A 15,601-nucleotide genomic window follows, 5' to 3' on the forward strand; every position below is an offset into this window, starting at 1 on the left:
TCTTAAGGGATTTTATATTGTTAATTGAAGGCATTTTTATAGTTGTAGTTCTTTGTAGTATAGTATTTCTAAGTGGTTTCTGTGGTGTGCCTCGGTTTTAAGTAATTTTTGAGTGGGATCTCATAACGCATTTTTACTGTTCTGAATCTTATCCCCCAGCCATCCTATTCCTGTTGTGCTTTTAAACTTTGAGCTGCCTGCTCCTCTCAGTCTCATCTTTTGCTTACCTGGCCCTAGAAGTTCCTCCCAGTTTTATCTCCTGTGCTCATCTTACTGGTTACTGACTGATGAAACTGGGATGGCCCTCTCCTTAAACTTTTAGTGGACTTTGAAATCATTTTAAAGTGTGTGTATGTTCCTCATTGCTAGCTTTTCTTCCTTTGAATTGCCTTGTAATTACTGTAGCTAGTTGTTAGATTAGTTTCTGATATGTGTTCACTTTGGCTAACTAAAGTATGTTTTTGCATTAGGAAGGCTCTGACAGCAATTCTAGGGTAGTAGAAAGGCAGCCTAATCTGTCTGAGTTGGTATCACCCAAGAGCAAAGCCCACAAGACAAGCAATCACTTTACCTAGTACTCTCATCACGTGGGATTCTAGTGCATGGCACACAACCACGCCTCTCACAAAGCCAGACAACGAGAAGATAACAGTTACTTACCTATCTAGAGCTAGGATCTGCAATGTCATGCACGCACTTGATTCACTGTACCACAGCTACTGATATGATTCAGTAGTAGTCCATGTGGGTGTAGCTGACCTGATACGTACTTCAGTAGACTACAGTAAACTCCCTGTTGTCCAGTCTCTCTTTAACTGGCCACCAAATTTCTGCCATAGCCCTAGCAAAAGACATTAGAGAAGAACAGCACCTCTACCTCCTCTAGGCTAAATAATAACGACATTTAGTTTTTAGACTTCACATTCTTTAGAAGAATGCATACTATCACAAATCCTGTTGTTCTAGCTGATTTATAATGTATAAATACTATTTTGTAAGCTTTTTCTGATTAACCAGCCATTCATTTTCCAGCCTAAGGTCCAGTCCTAGTGAGACCAGATAAGAGGGAGTCTACTGTATATAAAGACAGACGCTATGAATTTAGTTGAATGTGCCTCGGGCAGCCACATGCCTTGCATTGAGCAGCATTCTACCTTCATCAAGGATGATGCCACAGTATGAACAAAAGATGATTGACTTCAGTAACTGGCTTAGTTTCTGGTGTCATTCCAGGGAACTACAATATTTGTCAAAATGAGAAGATGTGGACAATAGACCACTTTGCTTTGCCAAGGATGGTCTGCGCCCGTCTCCCCTGGGCTTTGAGATAGCGACTAAAACTTGAGAGTCTTTTTTTAAGCAATGTCAGAATGACAAAACTACCAATGTAACAAAAAAAAACCCCTCAAAGCAACCCTAAGGTGTTACAGTTCAATACTAGGTGCCTAAACAAGAAACTCCACACTCTACAAGCTCTCCTCACTCTGGAGAATGTGGACATATGTGCTGTTACAGAAACTTGGTTTAAAGCCGCAGAAAGTACTCCAACAGTGCAAGACTACAGTGCCTTTCACACATTTAAGCCAACAGCAGCACAGACGGGCTAATGGTGGAGGTGTCTCGATCTACATTAGCAACAAATTCAACTCCTAGCTTTGTTAAACAATTATTCTTTGGAGTTATCCATGTCCAGGTCTCCATAGTTAAGGTTCCTTACCATGTCCTGGCCAGCTACAAATCAACCTTTGTGACCCATAAAGCTCACAACTCTTACCTAGCCTTACTAGAGGTGCTCACCATCGAACCAAATACCCTATTCATTGAAGACTTTAAGCACCCTTTTTTAGTCTGGGAAATGTATACTGCCTCTAACTCTCAGGCACAACATTTGCTGGACTTTATCAACACAAACACCCTGAACCAGATAGTGCGCCTCCACCCAGAGGATCAAACATATTGTACCTAGTACTCGCCAACATGGGAGAGCATTGCACCCTCCCTTCTGTCTTGTCCTCATTGGTGAGATCGGACCATAAACCTGTTTGCTCTGAAGTAAAACTTAACCTGGAAAACCAAACTAAACCCATAACAATTATTCTAAAGCAAACTACATTCTGTTAACTGATTATCAAAACAGATTCCCCCAAATCCTGAGAACACAGCTACCAATGCAGAATTATTCACAGAAACCCTGTATAAACATGTAAATGGCTGCAGTGAGGCTTCTGTACCCAGCAGAAGTAAGCCCAGATTTAACTAAAAACAAACCCCATTGGTGGAATCCTAACTGTAACAGGGTATATAACAAAGGAAAGTAGACCTGGCCAAAATCAGAGCAGCTGTCATAGAGGCAAGAGCTTACTGATTGAATTAAACAAGAAACTAAATGTCTAATAAGTCTAACATGGGCCAATTACAAGTTCAGGATTGCCTCACTGGCTAAGGACAAACACAAGGTCTTCTTCATCTGTGTCTGGAACCTTAAAGGTAGTACTCGGCAGTGTGCAGAACTGGTCGTGTATGGCACAATCTTCACTGACCAGGGTGATATAGGAAATCTACTGGCTGATAAATTTAACTTCACCCCCCCCACCACCACCACTCCCACCCTACTACCGTAAGTGAAATCCTTTGTAGTGTATCCCCCTCTCCAGTTATCAACAGGGAGCAAGTCCTGGTGGCATTCACCAAGGCCAAAAACACTGCTTCAGTGGACCCCAACAATACCCCTGGTTGTCACCTAAATGGCCTAAAACATGACCTAGCAAGGTCACTTGAAGCACTCTTCATCTACAGCCTCAAAACAGGTCGCATACCAGGTGAATGGAGAGCCACAGTGGAAATTTCTCGTAAGCGTGGACCATAGACTGACCCCGGGAACTAAAGATTTATCAGTCTGACAAGTCTAATATACGAAGTCATGGAGTGAATTATCATGGAAGTAATCAACAATGACGTATGCAACCTACAGAGACTAGACCTTTTTGAGTTTGGCTTTAAGGGAAGGTTTCACCTACTCAACCTGGTAGACTTCTTCAAGAGGGTCACCAAGGCTATGGATGAAGGGAAAACTGTTCATACTGCCTACCCTGACCTGGCCAAGGCATTTGATACAATACCAAACAAGTATTATTGACAAACTCTCAGAACTAGGTATAAATCCTTACATAACATAACTTGCTGGATTGCTGGCTGCCTCACGGATAGGACCCAAGAAGTCAGGATGGGTGAGATAACCCCCCATCAGTAGAATGGTCACCATCTGAGTACTCCAGCGCTCTGTGTTTGGCCCTCTCCTGTTTAGCCTTGACTTCCGAGATGTAGATGCCAATGCCAAAGGCCTGTGGCTGTTCAAGTTTACAGATTACTGTAGGTTGGGAGCTATCCTAGATATCCCCCCATGACACCAGCATCCTGTCTAACACAAACAAATTACTGGTGCCAAAGCCACAGACTAAAATTCAAGTGAAGAAATGCATTAATAGTGCTCTTTAGGAAATCTAAGCTAATTATGACATCTATACAATGCCTTTAATAGTTGACCTGATAGTTAGGGAAATGGGAACAAATGTAGACCATAATGTGACCTTCAAGCAACATGAAGCCAAGGTAGTAAGAAAATCCTTCTTTGTCGCCCAACCTGTAAACAAGGGTATGGCATCCAGGTCCAATGAAGCTATAGTACCACTCTATTCAGCACTTATCAGATCCATCATTAAGTACAATGCCCCTTCTGTCATATGTCTAACCAGATACTTGCAACAGCTGAATGCCCTCAAAGGTTCCTCACTGGGAGAATTAAGGGCATGAATACCTGTCCTACATAGATATTCATCATAAGCCATCCTTAGATCCAGCTCTGATAGATCTCTTACACATCCTCAAAACAAACAGCACCAGAAATACTAGATCCAAGGATCTGAACTTTGCCTACAACATAAGAACATGTTGGAGAGACCCTTGTGTCTCAAGGGATCCCCACATTATGGAATAACCTCCACTGCTTTGGTCCTGTAACAGAGGCTGTGAGACACCCCAGAAGGCATGTTTATCAAAGAAGTGCTGACTTCTGTGTCCGGGGTGTTGTGCACATGAAGTGTGACCATAGGTCTGCGGTTGATATCATTACATCTCATTCACTGGGAAAGGTGCCAGTTTGGGTTATGGCATAAAATGTCCACCATCTGACGTACAGTAATACTCTTTTTTTTTTTTCCATTGCTCGGCTTTTGTACACCACTGAAAAGATAAACGGTTATGTCTAAGTTTGAAGAAGGGCCCCAACAAATTAAATACTTTCAAGGATAACCTGAAAGAGTACGTCAGCAGTAGTAAAGCAGACTAATGACTAGAAGACATGCAGAGAATACGTGCACTAATGACTATAGTAAAGTGTGTATGGGGGAATTGTGATAAATTTTGATTGAGTTTTTTGTTGTGTGAGCTATGGAAGTGATGCATTACATTGACTACTTAGTCATTACACACATGGGTTTGTGAGTTCATCCTACTGTGTATGTCTACTTTATTTTCTGTGTCTAGCACTGGGCACTGTACAGCTCGTGTAGCTCAGATTTATAACTGAGGTTAATCTGCGCCAGCCCTTTCTGAAACGGTAGACCTACCCAAGTTCACTGCTCAGTTTATGTTGCTGTCTTTTTATTAATGTAAGATTATTGCACTTAAATAACATTTCCCAAGTTGCTTTTGACTTATTTGCACTTTTCATTTTTTTAATATGCAGACAGAAAAAGATATCTTGCTGCGCTCGGAGCTTGATGATCTGCAGTCTGGTCATTCAAGGCGCTTCAAGCTGTGGTACACGTTAGACAGAGCACCAGAAGGTAAGAAATAATTGGTGGATTGGCTCCTCACAAAGGTTTATGGTTAAACTGTAACTCATGACTTTGAGTCCATGTATGTTAAAAACTGTGGTTTTGTGTCCAGTGAACTCTGGGAGAAGAGTTATTTTCACACAGTGCATTGATTGATGTTCTCCATGCTTCACTGTTGCAGTCCTGACTTAAGGGATTTCCTGCTTCAGAAGCCCTTAGTTGACCTGATTACCAAAGTAAAAATTGTCCTCCTCCCTGAGATGGTGCACACCCTTCCCTGACGTCCGGACGGTTTAGTATAAAGAGAGCCAGCTGATGCCATGACATTAGTCTTTCTTGCTGTCGGAGCCTGAGGCAGTTGAGTGTGTCTGTTCTAAAGCCAAGTACTCCATTGGGGAACTCTTTTTTTTTTTTTTTTTTCTTTCTTGTGACTCAGGTCAGATAAGTTAACAACTGTCTCCAATGTGGTAAACAAATCCCACACAGAGACTTTCATACCTCATGTGTCGCTTGTTTAGTACCAAACCACAACATCCCAAATTGCAGTCTGTGTCTCCTTTTCAATACTAGGACTATAAGGGGACGGGCCGAAATTTTGTCTAAGCACCTGTCAGTAGTCCACTTCCCATCGCGTGATGGCACCCATTGGTCTTCTTGAGGTTGAGCTCACTAAGTGAAAAAAGAAAAAAAGACCCAAAATTAGGACCTCTGATGACACTATCATCACCCACCAGTCCCACAAGACTCATAATCGCAGAGGGAGGAGAGGCACCTTTTCAGCCTCCTTCTGCAAGTGAGTTGGTGGCGCAGGTCTCTGACGAGACCCTTTTGGAGTCGGACATGCTGTTAGGTCCCTCAACTTCAGCTCAGGCCTTGGTGTTTGGTTCGTCTGTTGGGTATGGAGTCGCTAAGCAGACCTCTGCTTCCTGTGAATAATCCTCAACTGATGACATCCCTTTGGGGCATCCACCAACATCTGGTATTTCTTTCAATTAGACTAGTGTCAAAGTAGTGGATGTGCATAGGCCCAAGGCAAAAGCTACACCTAAAAGGAGCTCAGCCTAAGGTACTGTGTGCCTAGGCCCACCAGCTCCCATTCCACAGGTTATCATCCGGATGTGGTCAGGATGGCCGAAGACCTTATTTCTTTGGTAAGAAGTAGGCACTCTCCCCACTGAATCTTCCACAGGAAAATGAAGAAAGACCCTACACCTGAGGCTTTGTCAGAACCTCATGATTCCGATGAAGACTCTGTTCAGGAGGACTCTGTCCTTGAAGATGAATCCTTTCTTACCTCCTTTGAGGATTCTGATTCGGAAGAGGTGTTTCTTTCTGCTTCACCCCCTGACGTCATTACCTTTGGGGAGATGATGCATGCCATGAGAGTGTTTTTCCAGTAGCAGGCACAGGAGTACCCCCAAACAAAAAAGAAGGTTAGGGAATTCCTTGATCTCCCTCGATACAAATCCTTGGCTATCCCTCCAGTTTTGGAAGTGGTAGAAGATGCCTTTATGGAATCATCTCTCAATCCAGACCCTCTTCCCCCAGCCCCTTGTAAACCAGACAGGTTTTACACTGTACAGGACTCCATAAATTATTTTTTAAGAACCCCTCTACTGACTCTGACCCCAAAAGAGTTAGGGCTAGTACTTCTAAAAACCCACTACCTACAGATAAAGAAAGCAGGGCCCTTGACAGATTTGGGAAGAAGGTTTACACTTCATCTACCCTGGCCATGAGGGCCCTCAATTGTCAGTTCCATATGATAAAATACTAACAGAGTATTTTGGAAAAAATGAAGCAAAAGATTCCCTCCCTGGAGGGCAAGAACACCTGAATGAAATTGCTGGCTCTCTCTGCCATTCTGTTTCCCAGGTAGCTAGGCACTCCTTGCACTTGCGGATAGGATGTCCTAGAGGCATCTTCCCGAGCTGCTGTCTCTGGCTCTGACTTCAGAAGGCATGCTTGGCTTAGGGAACAGACATCTCCGTAGCATGTCAAACCTAAACTGCTAGACGGACCCCTGGATAAGGACTCCCTTTTTGGACCAAAGGCTGAAACTGTGTTAAAGATGGAGGATAAAGCAAAATCTATGCAGATGGTCAAAGGCTTCCTCCAAGTCCAGCCACCTACGTTCAGTGGGAATTTTCCAACTAAGCATTGGGCCCTTCCCTTCCAGTCAGAGGAAAACCCAAAGGGAAATGCCTTAGAGGCAGAGCAACAGTAATTGCAGTGGGCAGGACATTGGTCCTCTGGAACACCCAGACTGGGGAGTTCTAGGCCATAGAGCCCTAGCAGAGATCAGCAATGACTCATTCCCCTCCCTACCCCCCACTCCAGACAGGATAGGAGGAAGACTTTTCCCTATTCAAGGAAAACTGGGCCCTCATCACCTCTGACAAGTGGGTTCTGGAAATATTCTCAAACGGCTACTAGCTCACTTTCAAAGAACCTTTAAGATTCTCGGGCTACCTTGATATGCCACAAAACCAAAAGGCAGAGGCCATTTCTCAGATTCACAACCTGTGCTCTAAGGAATCTGTGGAACCAGTACCAGACCACCAGATAGGGCAGGGGTTTTACTCCAGGCTTTTCCTGGTCCCCAGGAAAGAAGGCTCTTGGTGCACTATCCCAAATCTGTCTTTTCTCAATCAGCCCCTCCTAGTTCCAAAATTCAAAATGCTTACTCTTCAAAAGCTTCCTCCTATGATCACACCTCAGGCTGTAATGGTTACCTTGGACCTGAAAAATGACTACTTGCACATCTGTATAAAAGAGTCCTGTTCTTTGCTTCACAGCAGGTACCAGTCACTTTCAATTCTCTGTACTTCCCTTGTGAAGACTCGGTAGCAGTCTTCACAAATATCTGGCCCCTGTCATCGCCTTCTGCAGAACAAGAGGCATCCAGATTTACCCTTATCTGGATGACTGCCTCATTCAGACCACGAGTCAGTCCAAACTCCTGAAGGATCTGGTCTTCACCCAGACCATACTCTCTTCCCTAGCGTTCACCACAAACCTCAGCAAGTCTTACACAAATCCTTCCACCAGGATAGTTTTCCTGGGGGCTGTGCTGGATTCTTCCTTCCAGAAGAAAAGGCTTCCTTTTTAACCCAATACATCCAGGACATTATACAGTGTCAGTGCCTCTCAGCAAGGGAATTTCTAAGAGCACTGGGCTATATGGCATTCTGTATACTAATGATGATCATCATGTTTCACTGTTGCAGTCATTACACTTGGGTTATCCTGCTGGCAGGCTACCCACAGTCGGCCAGAATTCCAAAGTCTAGGTCCAGCGTCGGTTGCTGTCGCCTCTTCCCTGACGTCAGTGCACCAGGGGTATAAAATATGCAGCCGATGCCATTTTCTTCAGTCTTTCTTGCCGCGCAGTGACCAAAGCAAAAGCAGTTCGCAAGTGCCGGTCGGCCGACTCCTGAGATTTTTGAAATTGAATTTCAGAACCGAAGTCTTCAGTAAAGCTAAGTACCCAGTTGGGGAAACTTTTTCTTGCTCCAGACCGATGTCAGTAAAAGTTAACAGTTGTATTTCTTGTGGGAAGCAAATACCTCATAAGGATTTTCACTCTTACTGTATTCCTTGCCTAGGCCCTGACCATGACTTTGCTAGTTGTCAGTTTTGTGCTAGATTCAACCAATGCACTATTAAGCGTCTGTTTGATTTTGCTTTACATTACTGTGGCCAAAGATTTAACTGCATAATGCCATCGGAACAACCGACGACCAGAATTCATAAAAAACGCAAAGACAAAGAAAAGGACAGGCATCCGAGGTCCAAAACCGATGACAAAGCCTCTTCCAGGCCAGTCACCGGTTCTGTGAGGCGCTTTTGCAGCCCCTGACACCCGCTACCTCAGAGCCACAGGCCGCATCCGACTCCCACGTGGAGACACCTAGGCCTCTGGAAACTCAAGGTATTGGGCCTGTGGAAACTATTCCTTCAGATGGGTCCGGAGCCGCTGAGCAGGCATCTGCTTCTGAGGGTGTTTCAGACCTTCACAGCTTACTATTAAGTCCACTACAGCAGCCAAGGCAAAGTCAAAAACACCATTAAAGACAAGGAAACAAGTACAGCATTCTCCTGGACCGTCATCCATGCCAAAGAAACAAATGCTTAAAATGGCCGAGGACCTAATTACTTTGATCAGGGGTTCCCATCCCCCTCCTGATAAAAGGCCTAGGCAAGACACTGACTATGACTCCTCTGACCAGGTTTCTGTTTCCTCTGATTCTTCTTCAGATCAGGGATATTCTCTCCCTCCCTATGAGGACTCTGATGCAGAAGAATCGATACCTTCAGCCACACCGCCTGAGGATTACTCTTTTGGGGAAACCTTGCACACTATGAGGGAGCATTTCCATTGGGAGAGCCAGGATTATTCAGAATCCAAGAAAAGGCTCAGAGACTTTCTTTTATTGCCTCAGCACAGGCTCCTGGCTATCCCCCCTATGCTTGATATTGCTGTTGATGTTTTCTCTGAATCCAGTTTGTCTCCTGATTCTTTACCCCCTGCACCGGTCAAGCCAGACAGGTACTACAGGGTCCCAGACTCACATAAATTTCTTTATAGAAACCATGCTGCTGACCCAGAAACAATTTCTCAGGGTCCCAAAGGGGTTAAAGTTTCCTCTGCAAAAAATCCTGTCCCCTCTGATAGGGATTCCAGAGCTCTGGATAGATGGGGGGGGGAGTTTACACTTCTGCTACTTTAGCTGTAAGGGCTTTAAACTGCCAGTTTCACATGCTTAAATATCAACAATACCTAATGCCTTTGTTAAAACAGAAAATGCTTACAAACTCAGAATGTCCTGACAATAAGGAAATGCAGGATTTATTGCATGCAGCTGAACAAGTGGGAAAGCATACTCTGCAATGTGGTTTTGATTCATTAGAGGCTTCTTGCAGAGCCGCAGTTACAGGCTCTGTCATTCTAGGGCATGCTTGGTTAAAAGATCAAAGTTTACCTGATCTTGTTAAAGTAAAATTATTGGATTCTCCAATACAGCATGATACTTTGTTTGGTGTTAAGGCAGAAGAGGTGTTAAAGAAAATGAAGGGTAAAGCAAAGTCAATGCAGACGGTAAAGGATTTCTTACAGGTTCAGCCACCTAGATTTAGCAGAAACTGGCCTTCTAAAAATTGGTCCTTTCCGATGTCAGACAGGCCACAAAGAGGCAGATACAGACGCCCAAGAGGCAGATCTCGGCCCCAAGGCTCATACAGACCTAAACAGTGGGGTGCTTCAGCCCCCAAAGGAGGAGAAGACAAATCACAACCTTATAGGAAACAGCCCCAATGACTTCTCGCTACAAATGCCAAAAACTTACCTTTTGGCAGCACCCTTAGGGGGAAAGCTAGCACTTTTCTCACAAAATTGGCACATGATCACCCAGGACAAATGGGTGCTGAATATTGTTCCTCAGGGTTACAGGTTCAAAAGATATGCCAGACCTGCCACAAAACCAATGGTCAGAGGCACAAAAACAAATTTCTGCTCTCATGGACATGAAAGCTATTTAAAGAGTACCCCAGCAAGAACAGGGACAAGGTTTTTACTCAAGACTTTTCCTGGTACCCAGAAAGGACAAAGCCTGGAGACCAATACTGGACCTGTCGGTCCTAAATACTTTCCTGGATATTCCGAAATTCAAAATGTTAATGCAACAACTTCTACCCATGCTGGGCAAGAAGGCTTGGCTAGTTACTTTGGACCTCAAGGAGTCATTCCTTCATGTCCCAATCAGACAATCTTGCAGAAGATACCACAGATTCATAGCTGGCTCAATGCATTACCAATTCTCTGCACTGCCCTTTGACTTATCTACTGCGCCCAGGGTCTTCACAAAATGCCTGGCACCAGTAATTGCATTTTGCAGACAAAAAGGAATTCAAATATATCCCTACTTGGACGACTGCCTTATCCAAGCAGAGAGCAAGGGCATTCTACTGAAGCATCTGGCGTTTGTAAAAAGATAACTAATTTGCCTAGGGTACACAGTAAACAAAAAGAAGTCAAAACTAGTGCCCTTTCAAGAGATAATATTCCTGGGTGCAAGCTTAAATACAACCGCCCAGATGGCTTATCTCACGCCAGACAAGCAAAGGCAACTGAATCATTACTTTCAAATGATGGCAACAAAGACCCAGCTCCCTGAAAGAAAAATTCTGCAGGCTCTGGGCTTCATGGCATCCTACATTCTACTAATTCCATATGCAAGACTGCATATGAGGAAACTACAATGGTATCTAAAAATGGTTTGGACTCAACATTGCCACAGCCTGGAAACAATAAACTCTTATTCCCTGCCTGCAACAGGAGTTTCGATGGTGGGCACTGGCCTGTCACCACAACAAGGGACAGCCTTTCACCTTACCCACAGCCAGGCAGACAATAACAACAGATGCATCGGATTATGCCTGGGGGGGGGGGACACATGGCAGGAAAATGTATTCAGGGCACGTGGCCCAAGGAACAAATGCATCTTCACACCAATCAAAAAGAGATGCTAGCTGTACAGCATGCCCTGGCAGCCTTCAAGGGTCTACTACATCCATGACAACTATTACTAAAGACGGACAATACCACAATTATGTGGTCCATAAGCAAGGGGCACAGATTCCTACCCCCTCTGCAGGCAAGCCATGACTTTGTGGAACACAGCACTGACCTATCAAGTACATCTGCAGGCACAATTCCTGCCAGGAAAGAAAAATACTCTGGCAGACGAACTAAGCAGAAATCTCATGGATCCTCATGAATGGAAACTAAATCCACAGGTTTTCAGCATGATAAGAAAATGGGGATGCCCAGACATAAATCTTTTTGCCTCCCCTCACAACTGCCAACTACAGAGATTCTGCACAAGAACTTATCACTCACAAGCATGGAAAAGTGGATGCTGTATCATTCAGCTGGAAAACACGGACAGTTTATGCCTTTCCTCCACTGCCTCTTCTTCCCAAGGTACTCCTAAAAGTCAGACAAGAAAAGCCAAAAATGATTCTGATTGCCCCAGACTGGCCACGCCAGCACTGGTACCCAATCCTAAAGAGCTTGTCTCAAGGCCCAGCCTGGGCTTTACCTCAAATTCCTCATCTTTTGACTCAACAAAACAATCAGATTCTGCACAGTCAACTCAGAACCTTAAATCTGGCTGCATGGCAGATAATATAGCCACTCAGACCACATCTCTCTCTAAAGCTGTAATGGATGTCATTTTAGAAGCCAGGAGGCCCAGCACTAGGAAATCTTATGCAGAAAAATGGAAGAGATTCTGTGCTTGGAACCAGGCACAAGGACTCGAACCACTTGTTCCAAATATACCTCAGATTTTACAATACCTAACTGAGATGCTGGACAAAGGCCTATCCGTCTTATCAGTTAAGATCCATGCATCTGCCATTTCAGCTCATTACAATACAGAACCTCCTATTTTCTCTCATCCACTCCTAAAACAGTACCTCAGAGGGGCAAAAAACATAAGACCCCCAAGGAGAGCACTGATACCTACATGGGACCTCCAATTTTGTTTTAGAAAAGCTCACACTGCCTCCTTTTGAGCCAGCCAATACAGCTTATACAAAATTCTTATCATGGAAAACTGCTCTGCTCCTAGCAATAACTTCAGCAAGAAGAGTCTCAGAGTTACAGGCATTATTGGCAGTGGAACCTTTCATCATTTTTCATCAGGACAGGGTTTCTCTAAGGACAAACCCAACATTTATGCCAAAGGTAGTATCCAGTGTGGCTCTTAACCAAACCATTCATTTGCCAACTTTTTATCCAAATCCCCAGAATAAAGGGAAGAGACTTCTGCATGCTTTGGATATGCACAGACAGCTACGATTCTATTTGGACAAAACAAAAGCTTTCAGAAAGACTGAGCAACTGTTTGTAGCTTATGCTGCAGGATCACAAGGAAAGCCCATCTCAAAGCAGACTATTTCAAAATGGATAGGACACTGCATTCGTTTCTGCTATTCACAACATGGCAAATCAGTGCCTAAGGGCATTAGGCCACATTCAACCAGAGCAGCAGCCACTTCAGCAGCCTTCCTCAGAGGAGTACCAACCAAAGACATTCTAGAAGCTGCAACCTGGAGTTCAGTGCACACTTTCACCAAACACTACCACTTACCTCTCTACTCGAAATCCAGAGCAGGCTTTGCCACTGTAGTTCTGCAGGGCCTTGTAGCCTCTCCTAATCCTATTTAGGCCCAGCCACCCAACCTCAGCTTTGGGATTCAAACCAAGTGCAATGACTGCAACAGTGAAACACGATGAACATAGTACAGATGTGTACCTACCATAAATGTAGATGTTAGAGTGTATTCACTGTTGCAGTCCAGGTTACCCATCCACCATCCCCCTTTTATTTGCTGGGACTTTTCTGTACTTCTCTATTCAATGCAACCCATGTGGTGTATATGCTTGTTGATGAAGGAAATGTTTATTCTGAAGTAGTTAACTTCATTTGTGCATCAACCTATGGGTCCTCTGATCCATATCTGTTCTGAGCCGGCAGTTTCCAACAGCTGAGATCCGAGCTCCAAGCTCCTCCCCTACCCATAATCCCCTGCCATCCCTACCTGACCTCAGATCGAGTTTGCCTAATGCAAGACCTGCACCAAATAGCCAGTCTATGGTCTGACCTCAATACAATCAGATGACAATAAGAGTAATATAAACATCTGACGGTCAGGGGGAAGGAGGGGGGACGGTTGCTGCCAAATGAAGTTTACCTACTCAGATGGAACGTTATGGTGAGTACATAACTTCTTATTTTAGTACATGCATGCTTCTTGGCATAATTTTTTAGCCTACCTATTTGGGGGCACCTGACATCTGGGGCAAGAAGAACTGAAGAAAATGGCGTCAGCTGCATCTTTTATACCCCTGGTAGGTACACAACTGTACTTTCTTCGTGTTTCACTGTTGCAGTCATCACACTTGGGTTATCCTGCCAGGGGTAGCCCTCAGTCGGCCCAAATACCAGAGGCTTAGTATTTCTGCGTCGGTTGCTGTCGCTCCAGGACTGACATCGGGTCATCAGTGGTAAAAAAATCAGGCAGCCAGTGCCATTACATCAGCCTTTCTTGCCAAGGAGCCCAAAGCAGAATCAGTTCATAGGAGTGCTGGTCAGCCGCTACCTGAGTTTTTTTGTTTCTGAAATTGAAGTTGAAGTCTTCTAAAGCTAAGTACCCCGTTGGAGATCCTTTTTTCTTGTTCTAACTGATGTCAGAAAAGGTTAACAATTGTCTCGCCTGTGGAAAGCAAATACCACATCGAAATTTCCATTCTTACTGCGTCACCTGTTTAGGTCCAGGCCACGACGTCCTTCACTGTCACTTTTGTGCCTTGTTCAAATCCAGAACTCTGTCATCAGGCCCTTATTGTAGCTAAATACTTTCGATCTCCGTATTTTGAAATGGCTTCGGTAGGTCATCCGACTACCGATCTTCCGAAAAAACGTAAGGATAAAGACAGAGACAGACCGCACAGGTCCAAAACTGCCAACGATGCTTCTGTTAAGCTTAGTCGCCAGTTCCCGGTACTCAGTGAGGTGCTTTCGTAGCCCCTGATGCCCGCTTCTATGGATTCGCAGGCCACTACCGAGACCCATGTGTGCCGCGAGACTCTTCGTTGAGTAAGGATCCTGCAGATGTCTCTACCTTGGATGGGTCCGGAGATGCTGAGCAGGCACTGGCTTCCGAGAAAGTTCTTCACACTACCGATATTTGACACAAACTGATGACTTCTTTCACGTCTTCAGTTCTTTCTAAAACTAATGAGTTTCTAAGGCCCAGGGCACGGGCTACGCCTAAAAAAAGACGACCCAAACTCAAGCATCTGCTTCCATGCCTCATTCTCAACTGCTTAAAATGGCAGAAGACCTTATCGTGCTTATTAGGGGAAGCTAGGCTACCCCTTCTAAAAGAGAGACTTGTCCCCAGCAGCTTTATCTGACCAGGAGTCCGACGACTCTGAAGTTTCAGAATATGAAAACATGCCCTTGTCTGCTTATGAGGATTCAGATGCAGAGGAATCTATTCCCTCTGCCTCTCCTCCCGAGGATTTTTCTTTTGGTGAAACCCTACATACTCTAACTTCTTAAGTTCTAACTCCTGACATCCTACCACCTGCTCCCAGGAAACATGACCGGTATTAGAGTCCCTGACTCACACAAATTTCTTCTCAAAAGTCCTACTGTGGACCCAGAGGTCATCTCCCACGGACCTAAAGGAATTAAAGCAACCACAGCCAAGAATCCCACCCCTTCAGACAGGGATTCCCGAGCTTTAGACAGATGGGATAAAAAAGTATACACCTTTGGTAACTCTTGCCATTAGAGCACTAAATTGTCAGTTGCACATGTTGAAATACCAGCAACATACAATGGAACTCCTTAAACAAAAATTGTCCGTCTTTTCTGCTTGTGCAGAAAATAAAGAATTACAGGCAATTATGTATTCTGCAAACCAAGTTATTAAGCACACCTTGCAATGTGGCTTTGGTGCCCTAGAAGCATCCTGCAGGGCAGCAGTCACAGGTTCTGTACTTAGAATGCATGCTTGGCTTAAGGAGCAAACCTTACCAGACCATGTCAAATCAAAACTATTGGACGCACCACTGCACAAAGACAATTTGTTTGACATCAAGGCAAAAGAGGTCTTAAAAAAGATGAAAAAATAAGCTAAATCTATGCAGACAATTAAAGACGTCTTGCAAGTCCAGCCTCTGAGGT

The 15,601-nt window shown here is 44.4% G+C and overlaps 1 protein-coding gene across 1 annotated transcript in view; it reads left to right on the top strand.

The window, feature by feature from the left end:
- LOC122816467 (NADH-cytochrome b5 reductase 3-like) overlaps positions 1 to 15,601 on the top strand; it is a gene marked incomplete in the record, with an annotated part of 769,684 nt that overhangs the window by 676,029 nt on the left and 78,054 nt on the right. Inside the window, 1 exon segment of the mRNA XM_044089280.1 lies at positions 4,745 to 4,844. Coding sequence (XP_043945215.1) covers positions 4,745 to 4,844 — 100 coding nt within the window.

The sequence above is a fragment of the Protopterus annectens genome, chromosome 12.part0, assembly GCF_019279795.1.
Source record: "Protopterus annectens isolate FY-2018-M chromosome 12.part0, PAN1.0, whole genome shotgun sequence".
Lineage (NCBI taxonomy): Eukaryota > Metazoa > Chordata > Ceratodontiformes > Protopteridae > Protopterus > Protopterus annectens.